Source organism: Anomalospiza imberbis, chromosome 27 (genome assembly GCF_031753505.1).
Source record: "Anomalospiza imberbis isolate Cuckoo-Finch-1a 21T00152 chromosome 27, ASM3175350v1, whole genome shotgun sequence".
NCBI lineage: Eukaryota > Metazoa > Chordata > Aves > Passeriformes > Viduidae > Anomalospiza > Anomalospiza imberbis.
In genome coordinates this window covers 2,116,072-2,140,855 of record NC_089707.1, presented here as the reverse complement: position 1 = coordinate 2,140,855, position 24,784 = coordinate 2,116,072, and the positions used below count along the sequence as shown (strand labels likewise).

At 51.5% G+C, this 24,784-nt stretch overlaps 1 protein-coding gene across 1 annotated transcript in view; it reads right to left on the bottom strand.

The window, feature by feature from the left end:
- ADAMTS10 (ADAM metallopeptidase with thrombospondin type 1 motif 10) overlaps window positions 1–24,784 on the bottom strand; it is a 68,589-nt gene that overhangs the window by 17,519 nt on the left and 26,286 nt on the right. Inside the window, exons 5-14 of the mRNA XM_068173670.1 lie at window positions 22,861–23,078; window positions 21,311–21,394; window positions 19,932–20,077; window positions 16,482–16,525; window positions 13,345–13,450; window positions 12,107–12,253; window positions 8,645–8,786; window positions 6,578–6,685; window positions 2,519–2,664; window positions 583–646 (exon numbers count right to left, since the gene is read on the bottom strand). Coding sequence (XP_068029771.1) covers window positions 583–646; window positions 2,519–2,664; window positions 6,578–6,685; window positions 8,645–8,786; window positions 12,107–12,253; window positions 13,345–13,450; window positions 16,482–16,525; window positions 19,932–20,077; window positions 21,311–21,394; window positions 22,861–23,078 — 1,205 coding nt within the window. The remainder of the gene's footprint in view (window positions 1–582; window positions 647–2,518; window positions 2,665–6,577; window positions 6,686–8,644; window positions 8,787–12,106; window positions 12,254–13,344; window positions 13,451–16,481; window positions 16,526–19,931; window positions 20,078–21,310; window positions 21,395–22,860; window positions 23,079–24,784) is intronic.

Genomic DNA, 24,784 nt, shown 5'->3' with positions numbered 1-24,784 from the left:
ATCCTACCCAGGGAGGGCTTATCCCAGTTGGAGAAGGCTCATCCCACCCAGAGAGGGCTCATCCCATCTGGACAGGGTTTATCCCAATCTGGACAGAGCTCATCCCACCCACCTGGACAGGGCTGATCCCATTTGGACAGGGTTCATCCCAACTCAGACAGGGCTCATTCAACCTGGAGAGGGCTCAACCCAACCCGAGAGGGCTCATCCCACTTGGAGAGGGCTCATCCCACTGAGACACAGCTCATCCCAACCACAGAGGGCTCATCCCACCCGGAGAGGGCTTATCCCACTTGGAGAAGGCTCATTCCATGTGGACAGGGATCATTCAACCTGGAGAGGGCTGATCCCAACCACAGAGGGCTGATCCCAACCTGGAAAGGGCTAATCCCATTTGGAGATGGCTCAACCCAATCCAGACAGGGCTCATCCCAAATGGAGAGGGGCTCATCCCACCTGGACAGGGATGATCCCAACCAGAGAGGGCTCATCCCAACCTGGACAGGGCTGATCCCCCTGGACAGGGCAGATCCCCCCTCCTCCATCCCTCCCGTCCCTCCCAGCCCCGCTGCCCCCACTCACGTCGGTGTTGCAGGAGCGGTAGCGTTTCCTCTCCCCCAGGCAGTACTTCCCTCCGATGGTGGGTCTGCCAAAGAGGGAAGGAGGTGTTGAACAGCTCCAGGCACTGTTCAGGGCAGGTTTTTGCCACGAGGAGCTTGGGGTGGCTGCCCCAGGTGGCTTTTCCCAACCCTGCTGTACCACAAGGACTGATCCCGCCTGGGCACAGCCCCTAAAATCTCCCCCTGAGTGCACAGAGGGCTTTGCACAGAGGGTTTGGGGTGTGGTGCAGCCCCAACACCAACACAGAGCTGGACAAAGGCATTCAAAACCTGCCAAACCTTCCAGGAGTCATTACTGAAATGGAAGCAGGCCAAGCTTTATGTGGATAGACCTAAGAGCAGCTGTCATTGATGCTCAGGTGACATGAAGGGACATGCACAGGGCTGGGGTGGCACTAGAGAAGTGGATTGTGGTCAGGATCTTTGATAGGATACTGTCCCTGCTCCACTGAGAATGGCCCGAAGGTGCTTTTTTCTCCCCCACAAATGTGCATGGATAGAAAAGGAAGAAATTGGTGAGTGAGCCAATTTTCCAACTGGGAAATTTCCTGTCTCCCCAGGGCAGTGCCATCTGTGCCAGCTTTATGCCTCATTCTCTGCTGTTTCACTCCTTGCCAAGCCTCAGGCACTTCCAGGGCTCTGAGGAGGGAAGGCAGAGGCTGATAAAGGGCTGAGTGTGGAGTGCACAGGTGATGCCTCAGGTTTGAGCTTTTCTATTTTTCAGATTCTGTGCTGCTTTAGTGTGTGGGTCTGGGCTCCATGTCAGGGGATGGTGAGCTCTCTGCACAGAGCAGGGAGACAAAACAATTCCTTCTCCAGCTGGGGACCAAGGACAAATGATCCAAATCTCAGGCCCAAGAGCATAAACAATGTGGAATGAAGAGAGAAAAACAAGCAGGATGGGACTTCATGGGCTAAAGCTGGAATGGGACAATGAACTCCAATATGCAAATGGAGCAGAACTTCTAAAAGTGAGAGCCCCTGTTAGCAGTCGTGCACTTTGTGACCATTTTGGTTCATCTTGGGTGCAGCCCTGGCTGGGCTCTTGTGCTGCCCAAGGTGGATCCATTGAAGCCTTCTAATAAATCCCTACTTTATTATTTAACTGCATCTATTGGAACCCTGGTCACTGAGAATTTCAGACTTTCTGTGCTGACAGGCACTGACCCCCAAGAGAACACTGCATTTGACCTGAGGCTGTGGAGAAGGCTTCCAAAATGGAATGATAGAACTGGGATTGTGGGTGTGGAGTTTGAATAGGAGTGTGGAATGTCACAGGGTGGGAAACTTAGAGTTGAAGGTTTTAGAATACAGTAATATATATAAAGCATGATGGAGGTTTTAGGGTGGAGGCTGGTCCTTCTTCTTCTTCTTCTTCTTCTTCACCTTCTTCTTCATCTTCCTTCTTCTTCTCCTTCTTCTTCTCCTTCACTTTCTTCTTCACCTTCTTCTTCATCTTCTCCATGGGTTTGGGTGGTTTTGTGTAATTGGATAAAAAATTCCACCTTATGAGCCATGAATGGTTGGTTATTGGGTTAAAAGTAAAAATAATATAGGTGTCATTTCTTAATTGGGCAGTTCATCCTTAAAAGGCCTTGTAGAGAGAGAGATGTGGTTTCATTTTTAGTTTGTTTGAGTGAAGTGCTGTAGGACCCAGGGTTTGTGAGACTGTGACATGGATAAGAACTGATAATCACTTGAGTCTGAACATGAAATACTGTCTTGCCCAATTAATCCTGACCCTGGCAAAAAGAAGTTAAGCCTCCACATCCGTCCAGCCTCTGTTCTAGGTCAGCCTCCTCAAGGCATCACAGGCACCTAGACGTGCCTTCCCCATGGGCATGAAGGGCTGGGGACACTGCAGGGCCACCACGGTGGCAGGGCCACCCTGCACGTACCTGGGGCTGTCGCAGTGGCGCACGGACGAGGACACGCCGCCGCCGCATGTCCGGCTGCACTCGCCCCACGATGACCATGACCCCCAAGCTCCATCCACGCCCTCCGGCCGTGTCCCGAAGGGCACACACTCCCTCTTGTAGCACCACTGCGGGGACACAGAGATTGGGATAGCCTGGGCAGGGGGCTCCTCCTGCCAGAGCTTCCACAGAGCCAGCACAGGGCTGGGATCTGCTTTGATCCTGAGGAATCTGAGCTTGGAGCTGCACCGAGGCAAAGGGCACTCGCCTCTCCTTGGGGTCAGTGGGACCAGTGTCCCCAGTCCCCATGGCACCGTCCTGGGGGCAGGCAAGGGGTCACATCCCACATGTTTCCCAGAGCAGCTGTGGTTGCCCCTGGATCCCTGGCAGTGTCCAAGGCCAGGCTTGGAGCAGCCTGGGCTATGGAAGTTCTCCCTGCCCATGGATGAGGTTTAAGGTCCCTCCCAACCCAAACCAGTCAGGGATTCTCCTCTAAAGAGGTCCTGGGTCCCACACCTCACATGTTATAAAAGCCCTCGGCAGAGTTCCAGGTGATCTGGGATTGGAGCTGCTGCTGCCAGGCAGGGCCAGGATCCCTGGGGGATGTGGACAGAACCACTGCCAGGACAGAGCGAGTTTTGTTTGTACTGGGAGCTCAGGTTGTGGTTTGTGTGTCCAAAATGTCCAGATCAGCGAAGAGCTCGAGTTCAAATAAAGTTTAAATTGTAATATCAACGTTGTGTCATCGTTGTGCTGAGGATCCTTAAAGAATCCGCCTGTCCCTGTCCTACTGGGAGACAGATGCTCATGGAAATTTGCCTATGAAATATTTCCCTCAGGCCTGGCACGTGTCCCACACCCCCTGGAGTCCCCAGGGATGGGAGGGTGGGACAGTGCCAGAGCTGCTGTCCGGGCACGGTGCCGGACACGGAGCCCTGGGGGCTGAGATAATCCCAGGAAGGAAAAAAGTGCTGTGTGCTCCTTCCAGGGGCTGGGAACCCACCCTGGAGCTGCTGGCACAGCCTCTCCCTGCTCTTCCCGGGCCAACTCTGCATGGGCAGCTGGGAAAAACGCACAGTGGCTTCCCAGGAATCCCAGCTCATGAGCCCTGGGAGCACCAGTGCCTCTCCAAAGGGGGATCCCATGTGAAGGAGATATTCCACAATATTCCCACAGCCTGGGAATAGCTCCAATAAATCCTGGGGGGCGGGGCCCTTCCCTTCCCTTCCCTTCCCTTCCCTTCCCTTCCCTTCCCTTCCCTTCCCTTCCCTTCCCTTCCCTTCCCTTCCCTTCCCTTCCCTTCCCTTCCCTTCCCTTCCCTTCCCTTCCCTTCCCTCCCCTCTGAGGAACCCTGGTTAAAAAGCAGTTACAAAGCTGGGGGAAAGGGATGATTAAAAGTGGGAAAAAGGAGGAAAAAAATGCCACTGTGGGTTCTTGGGGTAAGACAGGTGAAGCCATAACAACCACAGGAGATTGATTAATTTAAAAAAGAAGGATCTGGGAGGAGGAAATACCCAGAGGTTTGGGATGTGGGCACAGCAGAGCTTGGCTTGGCCTTCCCCCACACTGGCTGGCAGAGCACAGGAATTTTCTCTCTCCTTTAATATTTCATACTTTAAATTCCCTGATCCTTCTGTCTGCTCTCCCCAGGGCAAAGGGAGAGGCCAGGGAAGACCTTGGAGAACTGCTCCAGCCAAGGGCTGAGGTGTGGGGCACACCCCAGGAACTCCAGCTGGGGACAATGCAGAAACTTAATATAAAAGTATATTCTTCTTAATATAAAATATATTCTTCTACCCAAGGCCATCAAATCACTTCCAAATAATGACTGGATCCAAAAGGATAAGCACAGGGAGGTAACTGGGGGTTCAAAGTGAGCCAGAATCCTCACAGGGAGCAGCTCCCACAAATCCTGGGGGCTGTGACTGCTTCATTTCCCTTCCCTCAAGGCTTTTGAAGAAGCCTGGTTAAAAAGCAATCACAAAGTTGGGGGGGGGGGGGGGGGGGGAAGGGATATTTAAAAGTGGGAAAAGCTGGGAAAAAGCCATGACTAGGAGGGGGGAAAATGCCATAGTCCCTGTGAGTGTGCAGCAGGAGGGATGTGCAGCCCCAGGAGCTGTCTGCTCCTCTCTGCCCCAATTCCCAGCAGAACTAAAATGAAAAGAATCGTGGATTTGTCAGAGCCATGGTCTCCCCTGCACCCCAGCTCCTCCAGCTTCCTAAGGATCTGAAATGTTTCTGGGGAATTACTTGTCTTTTAGTGGAATGAGGAATGCCCCAGCCCTGATTCTCCATTGTCCCAGTCTGCAAAAGCTCTCTGTTTGAGCGGTGCATTCCCTTTGTACTGGGGAAAATGGGTGTAGGAGGAGAAGGGAGTGAAGCAATCAAGGCAAAATTCATGGTCAGGGAAAATCCTGCCCTCCCCTCCCATCCGAGGGTAAAAAGCCAAGGTTTCATCATAGCCAGTTTTTCCCAAGTTCCTCTGAAAGCAAAAATCTGGGAAAACTGGGGTGGGGGGGGAATCCCTTTTCTCAGACCAGCCAGGAGATCCCAGGAGATCCCAGCAGACCTGAGGACAAGGTGTTCATTTAACGACATGGCATTCCATGACATCCTATTCCTCCTGAAACAATCCATGGAAAACTTGCTGCTTTTCAGGAGTGTCTGAAGTTATCCAGGAGATGTTAAACGGGTTCAGTGTCAGTGACAGAAACCCCTGAGATGGGCAGCACAGCCTGAGCTGCCACACCTGCTTGAGGTCACCTTGCTGTGCCTCAGGGGTGACACCAAGGAGCACTTTGCTAGAGCAGGGATTTCCCATTCCATATTCCACATTCTATATTCCACATTCCACTTTCCACATTCCATTTTCCATATTCCACATTATACATTCCGTATATCACATTCCATATTCCACTTTCCACATTCCACATTCCATTTTCCATATTCCATATTCCACTTTTCACATTTTACTTTCCACATTCCATAATCCATATTTCACATTTCACTTTTCACATTCCACATTCTATATTCCATATTCCACACTCCACATTCCGTATTCCATATATTACATTCCTTATTCCACTTTCCACATTCCACATTCCATATTCCACACTTCACACTCCATATATCACATTCCACTTTTCACATTTCACATTCTATATTCCATATTCCACATTCCATATTCCATATTCCACATTCAATATTCCCAAAGCAATCCATCGGGATCAATTTTGGTGAGGTTTTTTGTAGGACAGTGGCACTTTCTAAAGGAAGGACATTCCACACTCCACATTCCATATTCCACTTTTCACATTCCAAATTTCATAATCCATATTCCACATTCTATATTCCACATTCCACATTCCATATATCACACTCCACATTCTATATTCCACATTGCACATTCCATATATCACACTCCACATTCCATATTCCACATATCACATTCCATATTCCACTTTCCATATTCCACTTTCCACACTCCACGTCACAGTCCATATTCCATATTCCATATATCACATTCCATATGTCACATTTCATATTCCACATTCCACATGTCTCACACCATATTCCATATTCCATATTCCACATTCCACTTTTCACATTCCATGTTCTATATTCCACATTCCACACGTCTCACACCATATTCCATATTCCATATTCCATATTCCACATTCCACTTTTCACATTCCACGTTCTATGTTCCACATTCCACATTCCATATTCCACATTCCATATTCCATATATCACATTCCACATTCCACACATCACACTCCATATTCCATATTCCACATTCCATACTCCAGCACTGCACAAGCTGAGCTCTGAGCTGGACTTTGGGGTGATTTCTGGGCTCCTTGGCCCATCCCAGCCTCCCTCCAGGGCAGCTCTGCACTCTGGGGTCAGGGCTGGACAGGCTGCTGGGTGCTCCTAAATCAACCCCACACCCCCAGCTCAAACAACAATCCCATTTTTTTTGCTGGAGAAGGGATGCAGCCCCTCCCTGCCAGCTCCCTGCAGTGCCCAGGGCTGCCTTACCCCCTTGTCGATGGTGTTGGTTTGGCAGATGGTGCCCTCAGCTGCCGGGATGCTGTTGGTGATGCAGCGGTTGCTTTTGCTCAGACACCACAGCTCGCTGCAGACTTCCTGCACAGAGGGAGGTGTGGGGGGACACGGGGGCAGGGAGGAGGGGAGAGACAAGGAAACAAAGCCCAGATTAGGATTTGCTTGCACCAGGGGCAGTGTCATGCCTGGGAGGCACCAAGGACACGGGGACACCAAATGTCTTCATCATGGTGGGGACAACAAGAGATCAAACCCTGCCAGGTGCTGCCGGCTGCAGCCACCCCAGGGCCACCAAAGCTAAGAGCTCAGTGTCTGCTCGGTGCACTGAGTGACACTGAGGACTCCAGATCTCCTTCCAGGAGGTTTCCTGAGCCACAGATCCCGAGCTTCAGCCCATTCTGACCTCTCAGAGCTCCAGCAAACAAAAATCTTTCCTTGGCTGTCCCAGCACCCACCCAAAATTCAAATCAGGAAGTCCAGGTCCTTCCCAGCTCCTGTGGCACTCAATCCCCCAGGCTGGACTTCAGCAAGGCAACCCCTAAACTCTCATTTCCTGAGTTTCCTGCCTGCTCCCCCTTTCAGGGTTTTCCTGGGCTCAAAGACCAGGGGATGGCAGTGAGGTGGTGGGAGGAGGGGTGAAGTGGGCAGCAACCTCCAGCACATCCCTCACCTCACCTGGGACAAAGACTTTTCTCTTCCTGAGTTTATATGAGCAGCACAATGATTTCTGGTGAGGATTATGGAAAATATATCCTTGTACAAAGAGAGGGGAGCCTGGAGGAGGGGGACCTGCAGCAGCCAAGGAAGAGGCAAGAAATCTCTTGCCATGAGATTAATCCGACCCGAACTGAGCTGAGATCAACATTTATGGATTCCCTGTGTGCTCTGCCAGGGAAGCACAGCACGGAGCTCACCAGGAGCTCACCAGTGCCCCTGGTTTGGAGCAGCACAGTGATGTGTGTGGGAGACAGAAAAACAGAAACTTCCACAGACACTGAAGGATTTGATCTGCAGCCTTGGAAGAAGCTTGATGTAAAAATACAGTACACAGATATTAAGCAGAAAAATCATAAACTTAGGTTCTGATAGTTGTAAGAATATGCTTTAATTGGGTGGGAAACTGTATAGATAAGATGGTGAAGGGTTTATAATGTAGGAAACTGTGTTGATAAGATGGTGAAGGGTTTATAATGTAGGAAATGGTATTGATAAGATGGTGAAAGGTTTATAATGTAGTAGATGTAGATGTTATAATCTACATGTAATAATAATATAGATGTTATAATGTAGGTGGTGAAGGGTTTATAATGAAACTTCCACAGACACGGGAGGGTTTGATCTGCAGCTTTGGAAGAAGCTTGGATTGATGTAAAAATACAATACATAGATATTTAGCAGAAAAATCATAAACTTCTGTTCCTATAATTGTAAGTAAGAATATGCCTTAAGTGAGAAACTGCATTGGTAAGATGGTGAAGGGTTTATAATGTAGGAAACTGTATTGATAAGATGGTGAAGGGTTTGTAATGTAGGAAACTATTGATAAGATGGTGAAGGGTTTATAATGTAGGAAACTGTATTGATAAGATGGTGAAGGGTTTATAAGGGTGGGGTTGTATAGAACAAGTTAAGGGTTTAGATGTTATAATAGAAGCATATGTGTGCAAGTGTGACAGAAGCCATTGGACAAAAGTATCCACAGTGCAGTAGAGGTAAGTGAAGATGATAGGTTAGAAAAGCAAAATAAACTCTGTGGCAACTGTCTCTTGGTTTAGAAAGTTCTATATTGCCTTGTAACAAAGAAACTTGTGACTTCTTTGAGCTATGGCCAACTGCCTGCTCCTCTAAAATCTCACAGCCTCTGAGACTGATGTTTATCTGACCAATAAATCGTTGTCAGCTCAAAAATAGTCCCATCCCTTCATTTCTAATGGCAACAATGACAGATGTGGGCAGCAGGGACAGCCCAGGGACCTTTCCTCCCCACATGCCCCCTCCTCCAGCCCTGGGAACCGATAGTAAAGCAGGAAGGCTCTCTACCCCGTATTTACACTGGCGGGATTTGACTCCGTACTGGAAGCGGCACTGCTCGTCGGCGTCGTAGGCCTGGCCCGGGGCCACCGTGGGGTAGATGAAATCCTGCTTGGGGGGAGCGTTGTTCAGGCACAATCCCATCCCCGAGCTGAAAGCACAGAGGGACAATCAGAGCTGAGAAGGGATGAGGGGAGAGAGAGCACTGGAGGTGAGGGATCAGCAGCTGCCACTCGCGGCTCTGCTGAGGGGATAAATCTGGGTCTGCCCTGGGTGAGAGGAAGGGCTCTGAAATCCTTCCCAGGCTGGGAAGCACATCCTGGTTCCAAGGTAACTCTGGAAGTGTTGATCTGAGGGTTCATAGAAACCTGGAATATCCTGAGCTGGAAGGGACCCCCAGGGATCATCAGCCCAGCCCTGTCCCAGCCCAGACACCCCAACACCCCCACCCTGAGCATCCCTGGCAGCGCTGCCCAAACGCTCCTGCAGCTCTGGCAGCCTTGGGGCCGGGACCATTCCCTGGGGAGCCTGGGCAGTGCCAGCACCCTCGGGGGGAAGAACCTTTCCCTGAGCTCCATGCCAAGCCCTGGCACAGCTCCAGCCTTCTCCAGGCTGTTGCCAGGCCCTGGTTGTCCCCGTGGTGAGTGCAGGCAGGTGTGCCCAGCACCCTCAGGTGGGCACTGCGTGGGCAGAGGGGCTGCTCCCCCCAGCCGTGAAGCCCCAACCCCCCCTCCAAGCCCAGCCTCCCGCTTGCCAGAGCTTTGTAGAAACATCCAAATTCAGCCAGAAACGCCTTTCCCTCCCCTTTCCTCGCTGCTCTCTGAGCTCCCCCTAAATCAAACCCGCTGTCATCACCCCCAGCCCCAAATCCTGCACACACCACGTCCCACCGGAGGCTCTTGGAGCCTGGTGTGGCCAGCACGGAGCACGAGGAGCGGGGATGAACTCTCCATCCTCCTCCAGCCCTGCCAGGAGCTCGGGGTCAGCAGAGGACGAGGCTGTGCCACGTGCCTCGCTGCCTGCATGGCCAGCGGGCACCAGCGTGGGGGACAGGCTTGGCTGTGGCCAAGCCACAGCTGTCAGATGTGGGATTTGCTGCCGAGCCACCAGGTTTGGTTGCAGGACAGAGGGAGCCCCTCGGGGAGGAGCCGTGGCTGCTCCTCTTGCTGCCTTCCAGAAGCTGAGCTCTGCTGTTCACGCTCCCTGGGGGCTTCCCTCCATGCTGACCCCACACTTGTGCTGCTTCCAGTCGTCCCTCAAGCCCTGCCCAGTCCTTCCTTTAGGAAGTGCCATTGTCCTACAAAAAACCTCACCAAAACGGATCCTGATGGATTGCTTTGGGATGGAAAGCCAGGGGCTGCCTGAGCCCTGCTCAAGGGATTGATTTAAGCGTGGTGACAGCCTCGAAATGCCGGGATTCAGGAGCCTAAATCATAGAATGATTTGGGTTGGGAAGTGTTGGAACCTTAGATGCTGAAAATTTTAAACTTTCTATGCTAAAAAGCACAGACTCACAAAAAACCACTACATTTGACCAAAGGCTATAGAGAAGACTTCCAAAATTAATTCATAGCACTAAAATAACAAGTGTGTAGTTAATTAAAAGTTTGTAATGTCACAAAGTAGAAAACTTAAAGTTTTTAGAATATAAAAATAAATATGAAACAAAATAGAAGTTTTAAAGCAAAAGCAAGTTGTTCTTTTTCACTTTCTTCTTCGTGGGTTTGGGTGGTATTTTGTAATTAGACTAAAAAGTCCACATTACGAGCTTCAAGAAATAAGTTATTAAGTTAAAAAAGAAAATAATCTAAGTATAATTTCTTAATTGTGTAGTTTAGTTTTAATTCAGCCCTTAAAAGACCTTAAAACTATACATGAAAGGCCATTTTTGTACTATTTTCCTACACACAAAGTCATACTAAAGTTTTGACAAGATAACAACAAGCAAGAAGCTAAAAACCAAAAAAGTCCAATGTGTCTCTTGTTCCTGACACAAAACTACTCCAAGAGGGCTTCCCCCATTAGGGGAGTCCCCAAAGAGAAGCCCAAAGTAAGACCAAGAAACCAACAGGGAGAGATCTTAAAGCTCATCTTATTCCATGGGCAGGGACACCTTCCACCATCCCAGGCTGCTCCAAGCCCGGTCCAGCCTGGCCTTGGGCACTGCCAGGGATCCAGGGGCAGCCCCAGCTGCTCTGGGCACCCTGTGCCAGGACCTGCCCACCCTCCCAACAAAGAAATTCCTCCTAATATCCAATCTAAACTGCTCTCTTTTAGTTTGCATCCATCCCCCTTGTCCTGTCCCTTCTCCTGAATCCTAAAAGTGCTTTGTAAGAAAAAGAAACACAAAATCTTTGCCCTGCTTTGCTCATTGACACTGAAAACTCCTTCTCACAGCCTGGAGAAAGCACCTGCACCATGCAGACCCAACCCTGTCCCCAGCACACCAACCCTGCTCTGCAGAACCTGCCAAATGCCTCCAGGGGGGACTGATCTATTTGTGAAGTTTCTGGACGTGGGAATAATAAATAAACAAAAACATATAATAATATATGTTATATATATATAATATATAATAAATAATATGATAAATAAATAAAGCTCTCCCAGCCACAACACAAATGGGTTTAGATGTTCAACAGGCAGGAAAAACACAGGAAAATCTAAAGGAAGGAAAGAAAGTGACTCTGGGAGACAGGACAGAAGGTTCTGGGGGGCTGGGGGCTTTGCTTTGGCTTTACTCCCTCCTCACAAGAGACTTGGGGAGTGTCAGAACCCAGAATGTCCCTTGGACACTCTTGGATGTTCCAGGCCCAGGTCAGAAGCATTTGAGACCCTGGAGTGCAGCCACAGACCCCTGTGGCTTTGAACCTGATCCATGGAACAATTTACCAACCTTGCAGGAAGAACAAGAAATCACAAAAGTTTAGATGTTATAGTAGAAGTAGTCACAAAGTGAGAGGAAGAGCTTTTGAGTGCTGTGCAGGGGGGTTTTAGGCCTTGTACAGAGGGGTCTGAGTTTTGTACATGGGGGTCAGAAGTTCTAAGATGGAGGGACTTGGGTGTGCCCTGTCCTCCTTCTTTCTCCTTCCTAACCTCCATGTTCTTGGTGATGTTGGCACTCACAGATTGGTTTAGAGTAGAAAGTCACTGTTCAATACAGGTGATGGGCATTGGGTAAAACCATAAACATTTAACACGTAATGTGTGATATAAAAGAGGGCACCAGCCCCCTGGGAGTCAGTGTGTGCCCTTGCCTGACTGCTGAACGGACCGCAGCAGCTCAGGGAGAAATCTTTTAGCTAACACACAATAAACTACCTTGAGACCGGACCACTGAAGACTACTGAGCCTTTCTTTGGAGGCACGGGTTGGAGGAGAGACTTTTCCACCTTTCCAGGCCACCCCAATCTGGGGGTGAGCCCTGACAGGGGAGGCTGGAGGAAGGGCAGGGAGGGGTGCACTCCTTACTCCAGGAAGCTGGTGATGTAGTCCCTGCTGCAGGTGGACCACACGAAGGGGTTGGTCTTCATGGTGATGTGAGCAGCCATCAGCTTGGCCGTCTCCTGCCCCCGCGAGCCGCAGCTGTTGCCGACCCCGTCGTGGTTCATGCCGAACCTGGAAACCACCACAGCACACACACACACACACTTGGGGAAAATGTATTTATTAAATAAATAAATTATTTATTTATTAATTAAATAAATAATTTATTCATTTATTTTAAAAAAGCTCCTTCATTTATTAAAAAAAGCTACTCCAACTAATGTTTTATACAATTTAACGATCGCTCTCAAGAACACTCAAACTGTTTTAAGTAAAGAAAGTGAATTTTTTTCAGTTAAGTTCCTTGTGTTAGATCATTAATGTATCTTATGACTGATAGTCTAATGACAAACTTAACTTCCTTTATGAAATAGAATAAATATTTCTCAATAAGGAAATAAAGCTTGCAGATGTTTTATCCCTAAGCCCCAGTTACTGGGAAAATTCATCCAGCTGGGGTTGGACACACCTGGATGGTTCACAGGAAGGGTTTTCAGCCTGTGAAAAAAACCTTCACTCTCCTGTGAAAATTTAAGAAGTTTCAAAAAGGACAACAGGAGACAAGGACCATAGAGCAAAGGTTATTGCTTGGCACTCAGCCAAGCGCACCCTGTTATTTTCGGGGACACCCCTTAAATACCTTTTCTCTTACATCAGCCTGTTGCATATTCATAGATCCTTATGCATAATGAGCTTTTTCCCCAAACTAGGTTACATATTCCAAGAGCTGCTTAGCATGGCTCCTCCTTGGGTCTGCCTTTTTAGAGCATGCACGTTCCTTGGGTGTGGTTTTAGTCCTTTTTTTATCACCTCCAGTTCTTGGGCCTTGCTCCTCACTGTCTTCAGTCAGTGAGTGCTGATAATTGGCAGATCTGTACAGATGTCTTCATTATATTTTTATTGGATGTTATCCCATCCAAACAGGCATTTTAACACAAGCACACTTATATCAGCTCTTTCAGTAAGCTTAATTAACAACTGAAATAAAAACTGTATCTTTATATCAAACTTACTTTAACACCACACATATAGAATCCACTTTAATATTTGGATTAAATATTAAAAAGCCAGTATTATATATTATATGATAAATCTATAACAAGCCCCTGGTGGCAGGGACAAAGCAGCAGGAGCTGCTGGAGGCTCTCAGGTGCTGCACTCACGTGTGGCCGATCTCGTGGGCGATGGTGAAGGCAGTGGCCAGCCCGATGTCCTCGTTGATGCTGCAGCTCCTCTCCCGCTCACACATCCCACCCACGGGGGCCAGGCCTGGGGAGGGGACAGAGCTGTCACACAGGGCCACCACAGGGTGGCTGGGGGGACGTGAGGGTGTTTGGGGACTGCCTGATGTGCTTCATGCCCCGTGACACTGAGCAGTTCCTTCTCACCATTGCACTGGGCTTTGGGATGGACTTGTGGCTCTTAGGGGTCATGGTCACTCAGCACTGATGGTAAATTAACAGTGACAGGCTCAGAAATGCCAAAAAACCTCTGAACTCCATATCCAAGTGGTGCAAAGGGGAGCAGTCCTTGGCACAGCCCTGGTGAGGGAATCTCAGATGGGCTGCACCAGCTGCGGGGAATCCAAACCTGGTCAGGGAGAGCTGAACAAGCCAGGATCCAACCTTGGTTCTGCCTGGCACCCACCAGGACTCCAGCATGGCTCATGTGGAGACTGGGTGATGCTGAAATTCCCTCTGAATTGTGACAGCAAATTCCCTCTGCACAAACTGTGCCACTGCCCCTGGCCAGGGGAGTGCCTGGCTGTGCCAGGGGAATGATTTGAGCCATCCCAGTTCATCAGCAGCAGGTCAGAGATCCACCAGCTCTCCCCACAGCGATGCAGAGCAGATCTCCCTCCCTGCCTGCCCAGTCTAGACCAGGATGAGACAAAGGAGGAGCTGCAGCCAGAGAGGGCTGCAGGGCCTGGCTGTGACAATAGAAACTCCCTTTGCAGTAGTCACAAAACCACTGGATTTCTCTCTGCTCAGCCAGGAACTCCAGCAGGCCATGGACAAGCCCTAAATGAGAGTGGCTCTTAATCACCAGGCTGGAGCTGGCCCAGGGGTGGAACAGAGGAGTTCCAGGGCCCAGCCAAGCTCAGGGCTGCTGGTTTAGTGTTCACAGAGGGACAGGAGGCTGGAAAGCACTGGGCTGGTCCTGACCCTGCTGCTGGTGCTGGGGCAGGAGCTGCACCTTCACTGGGAAGGGCTGGAGCAGGTGGGAAAGGATGGCACAGCTGGGAAGGGATGGCACAGCTGGGAAAGGGAAATGGAGCAGGTGGGAAAGGATGGCACAGCTGGGAAGGGATGGCACAGCTGGGAAAGGGAAATGGAGAAGGTGGGAAAGGATGGCACAGCTGGGAAGGGATGGCACAGCTGGGAAAGGGAAATGGAGAAGGTGGGAAAGGATGGCACAGCTGGGAAGGGATGGCACAGCTGGGAAAGGGAAATGGAGCAGGTGGGAAAGGATGGCACAGCTGGGAAGGGATGGCACAGCTGGGAAAGGGAAATGGAGCAGGTGGGAAGGGATGGCACAGCTGGGAAGGGATGGCACAGCTGGGAAAGGGAAATGGAGCAGGTGGGAAAGGATGGCACAGCTGGGAAGGGATGGCACAGCTGGGAAAGGGAAATGGAGCAGGTGGGAAAGGATGGCACAGCTGGGAAGGGATGGCACAGCTGGGAAAGGGAAATGGAGCAGGTGGGAAAGGATGGCACAGCTGGGAAGGGATGGCACAGCTGGGAAAGGGAAATGGAGCAGGTGGGAAAGGATGGCACAGCTGGGAAGGGATGGCACAGCTGGGAAAGGGAAATGGAGCAGGTGGGAAAGGATGGCACAGCTGGGAAGGGATGGCACAGCTGGGAAAGGGAAATGGAGCAGGTGGGAAAGGATGGCACAGCTGGGAAGGGATGGCACAGCTGGGAAAGGGAAATGGAGCAGGTGGGAAAGGATGGCACAGCTGGGAAGGGATGGCACAGCTGGGAAAGGGAAATGGAGCAGGTGGGAAAGGATGGCACAGCTGGGAAGGGATGGCACAGCTGGGAAAGGGAAATGGAGAAGGTGGGAAAGGATGGCACAGCTGGGAAGGGATGGCACAGCTGGGAAAGGGAAATGGAGCAGGTGGGAAAGGATGGCACAGCTGGGAAGGGATGGCACAGCTGGGAAAGGGAAATGGAGCAGGTGGGAAAGGATGGCACAGCTGGGAAGGGATGGCACAGCTGGGAAAGGGAAATGGAGAAGGTGGGAAAGGATGGCACAGCTGGGAAGGGATGGCACAGCTGGGAAAGGGAAATGGAGAAGGTGGGAAAGGATGGCACAGCTGGGAAGGGATGGCACAGCTGGGAAAGGGAAATGGAGCAGGTGGGAAAGGATGGCACAGCTGGGAAGGGATGGCACAGCTGGGAAAGGGAAATGGAGCAGGTGGGAAGGGATGGCACAGCTGGGAAGGGATGGCACAGCTGGGAAAGGGAAATGGAGCAGGTGGGAAAGGATGGCACAGCTGGGAAGGGATGGCACAGCTGGGAAAGGGAAATGGAGCAGGTGGGAAAGGATGGCACAGCTGGGAAGGGATGGCACAGCTGGGAAAGGGAAATGGAGCAGGTGGGAAAGGATGGCACAGCTGGGAAGGGATGGCACAGCTGGGAAAGGGAAATGGAGCAGGTGGGAAAGGATGGCACAGCTGGGAAGGGATGGCACAGCTGGGAAAGGGAAATGGAGCAGGTGGGAAAGGATGGCACAGCTGGGAAGGGATGGCACAGCTGGGAAAGGGAAATGGAGCAGGTGGGAAAGGATGGCACAGCTGGGAAGGGATGGCACAGCTGGGAAAGGGAAATGGAGCAGGTGGGAAAGGATGGCACAGCTGGGAAGGGATGGCACAGCTGGGAAAGGGAAATGGAGCAGGTGGGAAAGGATGGCACAGCTGGGAAGGGATGGCACAGCTGGGAAAGGGAAATGGAGAAGGTGGGAAAGGATGGCATAGGTGGGAAAAGGAATGGAACAGTTGAGAAAGGGGAATGGAACAGTTGGGAAAGGGGGTGGCACAGGTGGTAAAGGGGAATGGCACAAGTGGAAAGGGGAGTGGAAGAGCTGGGATGGGGATGGCAGAGCTGGAAAGGGGATGGCACAGGTGGGAAAGGGGAATGGCACAGCTGGAAAGGAAATGGAACAGTTAGGATGGGAATGGCACAGGTGGGAATGGATGGAACAGGTGGAAAGGGGGTTGGCACAGCCCACCCTCATCACACTACCGAAGTTCTGTGTGCTGCTGGGGGTGCTGAGGGGGTGTCATATTTCCACTCACCCAGGGTGCCACAGGGCTTGTTCTTGTAGATGCAAATGTCGTACCTGCGAAGGAGAGGAGGCGGCGTTAAGGACACTTCTGGTTTTGGGGGTTTTCATTTCGCCCATGTGTTCATATCCAAACCTCTCCAAACCAGCCCCTGGAACATTTCTGGGATGGAGATACCAATGGTGACAGTGAGGACAACACTCACTTTGCCCAGGCTGAGATTCGCTGAGTTTTAATGACAGAGCTGAACCGGGTCAGAGGTTTGGTTTTGATGAAATGTGGTGGTAGAGCATGAGCAGGGAAGGGAATGGAGCTGGAGCACCAGGAGAGGCTGAGGGAGCTGGGAAGGGGCTCAGCTTGGAGAAAAGGAGGCTCAGGGGGGACCTTGTGGCTCTGTACAACTCCTGACAGGAGGGGACAGCCGGGGGGGTCGGGCTCTGCTCCCAGGGAACAGGGACAGGAGAGAAAACAGCATCAAGCTGTGCCAGGGGAGATTTAGATCAGATTTAAGGGAAAATTTCTTCATGGAAAGGATTATCAGGCATTGGAATGGGCTGCCCAGGGCAGTGGTGGAGTCGCCACTCCTGGAGATGTTAAAAACATGAGCAGATGTGGCACTTCAGGATGTGGTTTAGTGGGCAAGGGGATTTAGTTAAAGGTTGGACTTGATGATCTTGGAGGCCTTTTCCAACCTTAATGATTCCATAAATCAGCAGGGACAAGGTTATTCCAGACCTGGAGCTCTTTGGGTTTGGGTGGGTCCAGCTCTGCTCCCCAGCACTGCTGGGAGGCATTGGGCACAGGGGGAAGAGGACAGGGCCAACCTCTGCTCTGTCTGCTCAGGTCTCTTGCAGGAAATTGTATCAATCAAACAGAGAAACACAGAATCCCAGCAAGGTTTGGGTTGGAAAAGACTTTAAAAATCATCTCATTCCACCCATGGCAGGGACACCTTCCTCTACCCCAGCGTGCTCCAAACCCTGTCCAGCCTGGCTTTGGACACTGCCAGGGATCCAGGGGCATATGAAATTCTGATTAAAAACAAAATAAAATTAAAGAAAACATTTCAGTTTGAAAACATGTTCCATTTCAAACCCCTCTGTGGTTTCATGGAAATGCTCAAGTGATTTTTTTATATCTATTTTTTTTTTCTAGTTCAGTTCTTTACTGAGAATTTTCCAAAAAAATCCAGTCTGGGTTGATTCAAGGTGACTCTTCCCTCTGCTCCTGGCCTCGACTTCCAGCCATTGCATGAAGGAATCCTCTGTTTGCACATCATTAGCTGGGTACAAGGAAAGGTAAAAGAAGGAGAGCAAAAACCTCCAGATGGAAACGCAGCATCCTCAAAATGGGAAGAGGTGGCAGCTCCAAATGAGACCAGTTTGGGTTAGAGAGGGAATATTCTAATTTCCTTGCAAAGGTCAGCATTTGGGGTTTGCAAATCTGGGCTGAAAGGGGCCAGGCTGAGAGCTGGGTAGGGTGGGGTCAGCTGGGGGACCAGGGGGCAGCTGGGCTGGGCCACCCTGGAGCCAGGTTGGGGTGGCACCGAGGATTGTGACCCCAGAGCGAGTTTGGGAACACCCTTGGGGTGAGGCTTGAGTATTGTGACCCTAGAGTGCATATGGGGACACCCACAGGGTGGGCAGGACTGAGGACTGTGACCCCAAAGTATGTTTTGGGACACTCACAGGATGAGGGGTGAGGGTTGAGGATTGTGACCCCACAGTGGGACTGGGGACACCCACAGGGTGAGGGTTGAGGATTGTGACCCCAGAGTGGGTTTGGCGACACCCACAGGGTGGGCAGGACTGAGGACTGTGACCCCAGAGTGGGTTTGGGGACACCCACGGGGTGAGGGTTGAGGATTGTGACCCCACAGTGGGTTTGGGGACACTGGGCAGGACCCTCTGGCACCGCTACCCCCACTGACCCCTCCGGGATGAGGATGGGCAGTGAGAAGTGGCAGCACACGAAGGGTTAAGTGCGACGCATTCCCGGGGATGGCTCCTGTCCCTTTGGCCCCTGGTGCTCCCTGGAAGTGCCCAAACCTCTCCCCTCCTCTCGGCAGGAAACCGAGCGAGTGCAAAACATTTGTTGCTTTGTTTTGAGCGAATGCCTTTAAAGCCTTCGGAGGCTCTGCTTTGACACGTCCCTGCAGGAGAAAAAAAGCCCCGAGCTCAGCAAGATCTTATCGGGAACCGGGAATTTATTGGGGCCGGGGCCGGATGCGCCGGGGCGCTGTCCAGGCTCAGCGAGCGAGCGGCTCCGGGCTGGCTCGAACATCTGGAGGGAGGATGGAGAGCTCGGAGCCGGCGTTTGCATCCCAAACGTGTGGAGGGAGGACAGGAAAAAGCTGCAGCCCCCTCGGGAGGGAGAAAATCTGGGGCTGAGGGGTCCTTTCGTCGCTCTTCTGTGGGGGTCTTATCCGTGGGGTGTTCCAGGCTCACGCTGGAGCTGGAGCGAGAGAGCAGCACATGGATAAAGGAAGCAGCTCCCGCCTGGAGGCTCCCCTCGCCAGCACTTTCATTTCCTGACTTTCTTCCTCTCCACAGGAGAAGGGGGGAAAGGCACAAAATAATGTTGGGTTTGCCTTTGGCAGCTCCCGGGGTGTTTTGTCTCTGTCCAAGCAGGGATTTGTGGGAACTGGAGGGACAATCCTGGACACAGCCAGCAGCACCTGGGGAGCTCAGCACTCCCTGGGCCCTCCATCCCTGCAGCATCCAGTGGCCTTCCAGCTGCTCTGCCTTTCCTTCCAATGTCCCTGTCATCCTCTGTGTGTCCTCCTTCCTTCTGACCATCCATCCATCCATCCATCCATCCATCCATCTCTCCATCCATCCATCATCCATCCACTATCCATCATCCATCCACTATCCATCATCCATCCACTATCCATCATCCATCCATCTATCATCCATCCATCTCTCCATCCATCATCCATCCATCATCCATCCATCCATCTCTCCATCCATCCATCCATCCATCCATCCATCCATCCATTCATCCATCCATCCACTATCCATCATCCATCATCCATCCATCCATCCATCCATCCATCCATCCATCATCCATCCATCTCTCCATCCATCCATCATCCATCCACTATCCATCATCCATCCATCCATCCATCCATCCATCCATCCATCATCCATCCATCTCTCCATCCATCATCCATCCATCCATCTCTCCATCCATCCATCCATCCATCCATCCATCCATCCATCCATCCATCTATGCATCCATCCCTCCCTCACTCCCTCCATCCCAGCAAAGACCACGGGAAAACTGGAGGGTGACAACAAACTGAACTGGAGATTGATAACAGACTGGCGTGCAGGGTGATAAGCTGAACTGGAGGGTGATAACAATCTGAATTCAATAATCTGCAGCCATGGAAACTCAGGAAGCTTTGGATGAGCTTGGAGCCCAGGACAGCTGCCACCCCCAGGGGATAGTGCTCACCTGGTGATCAGCACGGCGGTGTCATGGTTGGCGATGCCGTTCTCCGGGATGGCGTTCCCATTGCCGTTCCTGTTCACGATGGATTTCTGCCACTTGCAGAAGCTGTCCAGGGATTTCCCGGCGTGGTGGTTGATCTCCAGAGTGGGCTGGAATGGAAGCAATGGCAGAGTGTGTTCCCAGGAATGCTCTGGTGTGAAGGCACTGCCCACTCTGTGCCAGCAGAGCACTGACACCACTCCAGGCACCCCCAATTCCTCATGGAGTCCACAGGAGAGCGAGAAAAGCGGGACTTTGTTGCGTCTTAACTTCTTTTTGCCAGGGCCAGGATTAAATTACGGGATGGTAATTCATGTTCAGACTCAGATGTTTATTAGTTCTTATCCATGTCACAGTCTCACAAACCCTGGGTCCTACAGCACTTCACTCTAACAAACTAAAAATGGAGCCACATCTCTCTTTCTACAAGGCCTTTTAAGGATGAACTGCCCAATTAAGAAATGACACCTAAATTACTTTTACTTTTAACTCAATAACCAATCACCTATGGCCTGCATGGGGACTTTTTTATCCAATTACACAAAACCACCCCAAATCCATGGAGAAGAAGGAGAAGAAGGAGAAGGAGAAGGAGAAGGAGAAGGAGAAGGAGAAGGAGAAGGAGAAGGAGAAGGAGAAGGAGAAGGAGAAGAAGAAGGAGAAGAAGAAGGAGAAGGAGAAGAAGAAGGAGAAGAAGAAGGAGAAGAAGAAGAAGAAAAGAAGAAGAAGAAGAAGAAGAAGAAGAAGAAGAAGAAGAAGAAGAAGAAAAGAAGAAGAAGAAGAAGGAGAAGAAGAAAAAGAAAAAGAAGAAGGAGAAGGAGAAGAAGGACAAAAAGAAGGAGAAGGTGAGGAATAAGGAGAAGAAGGTGAAGAAGAAGGACCAGCCTCCACCCTAAAACCTCCATCTTGCTTTATATATATTACTGTATTCTAAAACCTTCAACTCTAAGTTTCCCACCCTGTGACATTCCACACTCCTATTCAAACTCCACAGCCGCAATCCCAGTTCTATCATTCCATTTTGGAAGCCTTCTCCACGGCCTCAGGTCAAATGCAGTGTTCTCTTGGGGGTCAGTGCCTGTCAGCACAGAAAGTCTGAAATTCTCAGCAGCCAGGGCTCCAGCATCACTTTAGGAGAACTAAAGCTGCTTAAACCTCCCTAAAATCACCTTATCATGGAAAAATTCAGATTCCCAGAGACCTGCTCAGCCCAGTCCTCAGGGGGCATTGGGAGGATGTGCACAGGGGGGAATTCCTGGGGATGACATCCGGGGAGGGGGGGGGTCACACAGCTCCTGAAGGGAAGTGCAGACACAGGACAGTCTCAGCAAAGCCCAGCTTACCTGATCCTCGGTGAGCAGGATCAGCCTGGTGACCAGGATATTGACAATATTGCCCAGACTCGAGTCCTGGAAAAGTTTGGCAACCTGACCTCCAAGAAACAAGAAAAGAGGAGTCTTAAAAATGAGCTCTGTGGCCAGGCGAGCTGGGGAGGGCTGGGCACTGCAGTGGGGGGTCTGAACACAACATTTTTGGGAAGCAGGGACGGGAATGGGACCCCACACCACTACCTGAGTAGCAGAATCCCCTAAACCACGATCAGAGCTCGCAGTCTCAGAGCACTGAAGCCAAAATCCAGGTGGGGCAGCCCCCACTGCTGGCATTCTGTGCGGCCCCGGGGATGGAGCTTGGCTGAGGGGAGGGCACAGCATCCCTCGGGGGATCCGGAAGGCCACAGCATCCCCCAGGAATGTTTCGGAGCAGATGAAACCGGGATTGTTTGAAAATCTGGCGGTCGGGCTTTAGAAATGCAAAGCATGAAAAGCGATCCTGCGGAGGACGGGACAAAGAGCCGTCACAGAGGGGCTTTCAGAGGGTTGATGGATAACTTCCAAGCCCATCTCACCTCACAGGAGGATCCAGCGCGGCCAATTCAGGCTGTTCATGCATCCAGCCCGGTACCCTGCCGCCAGCCGTGCCCCAGACCAGAACCACAGCTCGGGGGGATTTCTGAGTCCCTCTCGCTGCTCAGCCCCCAGGCGTGAGAGCTGCCTGTCCTTATGCTTTCCCATGTGTTTCTCAGCTTGCCTGGCCGCATTTGCAATGCTAATTTGAGCTGGGAGATGCTGTTCAAAGAAAGGCTTTTGTTCTCGCAGCCCGGGGTCAGACAGGCCAGAGTTTACCTCTCCAGGCTCCGGGGTCCCAGGGCTCAGCAGCAGCAGCCTGGCAGGATTTTTGACCCCAAAACCTTGCTCTGAGCCTGGGGAGAAGCCACTGCCAGCCTGGAACAGATCCGATTTCCCCATCCCGCTTCATGCAGGAAAATCTCCTTTTCCCAACACGGACTTTTGGGGTTGGGAGGACTGACGGATTTATTTTTGCAAACAAACTGTGGGGCAGCTGGTAGATAAAACCAGCACTGAGAGATAAAAGAAACAATGGGAAGGATTCCACTGATTGATGAATGGAAAAAGATATTTACCTTTACAAACAAACTGCTGATAGATGAAATTGGATATTGAAAGGTGAAAGAAACAATGGGGAAACCCCCTAAATTCCATAAGAATTAAAAATTAAAATGCAGGGTTATACATTAGAGGGGAATCTCTGGTATCAGGCATTCTGGGAAATCTCAGCCTCTCATGTACCTCAGCCAAGGGGGAAAGAGAGAAGGGAAATTGGGATAAAAAGGAGGCTGCATCCTCCAAAAATTTGAGAGACCCCAGGGGAATGCCCCATGGCCTCTCCCTTTATTCGAATATAGCAAAAAGGACTCATCTGTCTCCTTTTTGGACATAAACCTCTGATGTTTGTGGATTAATTTTCCTGACAGGGTGATGAACAGGAATCCTCCCCCAGCCCACGGGGTTCCTGGTGTGGGTATAACACTTACAATATTCATGATGGCCAGGATGTACTGCTCGATGTCCCTGCGGCCGTGGTAGCCCACCATCATCTTGTCAGCCACCACCAGGGTCTCCACGTAGCGCTCGGTGCTCACCGACCTCTTCAGTGGCAGCTGGCCCCGCTGGCTGTGGTTGCCCGATGGCTTCAGAGGGGAGGGTTTCAGTGTCCTCAGCCACCAATGCCTCCCCTTCCAGGGCTTCTCGTCTGAGGAGGGAACGGGATGGTTGTGATGCCCTCGGGCAGGAGCTGTCGGCTCGAAGGGGTATGGGGAGGGTTTGAGGCCATGGAGGAACTCTTAAGCTGCACCAGGGGAAGTTTAGGCAAGATGTCAGAAAAGAATTCTTCACTGAGAGAGTCAGTGGGCAATGGAATTGTCTGCCCAGGGAGGTGGTGGAGTCACCGACCCTGGAAGGGTTTAAAAAAGCCTGGAGGTGGCACTCAGTGCCAGGGTTTAGCTGATGGGGAGGTGTTGGGTCATAGGTTGGGCTGGATGATCCTAAAGGTCTTCTCCAACCTCCTTCATTCTGTGATTCTGTGATTCCAAGATTTGTGCACCACGGGTGAAACCAGAAATGTCCCAAAGGCAGTCCAGGGCTGTCCCCAGACCCCTGACAGCCCTGCTGACCTCTCCCCTGCCCTCCTGGCTCCTCCTGGCTCCTCCTGTCCCCTCCTGCCCAGCAGATCTGTGCCCAGCACACTCAGCCCCAAACCCCTCCGAGCGGCACAGCCCTGTCCTCACCTCTGCCCCAGGGTGGGCTTAGAGACTGCACAGCCATAACCTGAAAATGGAGCCCTTGCAGACCCTTTCCTCTTTCCTTTTCCTGCCAGGACCTGCATTTAGGACTTGGCTTTTCCACCACAGAAAGGACTGCAGTCTCTGCAGCAGCAGCAGCTTTGTGGGACTTTGCTTCAAGTGCTGCTGAGCCGAGCCTGGGGATGTCCCCAGCGGAGCCAGCAGCTCCAAATTCCCCCCCTGGAGACCACCAGAGGACAGGGGAGGTGACTGGGACACTCCAGCCCTGCCAGCAGATCCAGATGGATCCTTTCTCCTGCTCTGAGGTTCATCACACCCAGTGAGGCTGGGAACATGGGCAGACCTCAGGCAGCCCCAAAACCTCCCAGCTCCAGCTCCTGCAGGGATCCAGGGGAGCTCCTGGAGGTGTTCAGGGCCCAGGAGTGCTGGGCAGGGCAGGACAAGGGTGGCTTTGCTGGAGCTGTTGTGCTGTGGTTGCTCTTAACTTTGGCTCTCCCTGCACATCTCTGCTTTCCAAGAAACAATTAGGAGAGGGCTAAATTATTTCTGGAAGCTGGGGAATGTGGCAAAGAGTCAGCAAGAGGGGAGTCTGCATCCAGCGTGGCTTTGGGAGCTGGGATGGGCAGGGAAGCACAGGGTGGCTCCAGAGGTGCTGGTGGCTCTGGGGACACTCAGAGAAGGTGACAGTGCCTTCCAGCAGTGAACCCTCATCTGGCCAAGTGTCACTGCTGGGGCAGTGGATGGACACCCTGAAGTGGCACCCAAACAGGAGCAGTCAGGGCCAGCTCTGCTCTGTTCCCACAAACGGATCCATGAAAAGCCCTTGTGCAGGGATGGCATCTCCCCTCAGCCCTACAGAGCCTCTCTGAACCGGGGAGGGGCATCCTCTGGGCCTGCAACATTTTGGGTAGATGCTGAAACTCTGCCTGTTCACAAAGGCCAGGGATTCCAGCCAGACTCTGGAAAAGACTGGTGGGAAGGGCAAGGACCAGGAGGTCCCACGGGGAGAGGCCAGGGCAGACGTTTGTGGGTCCTCTTGGAGGTCAAAGCCCCGTAGGTGCAGAACTGGGGCTGATGTGCTGTCACCATTCACCCTAAACATCCCCCAGAGCCCCTGTGATGCGCCAGGCCCCACATCCCCCCCTCCAAGGGCCTT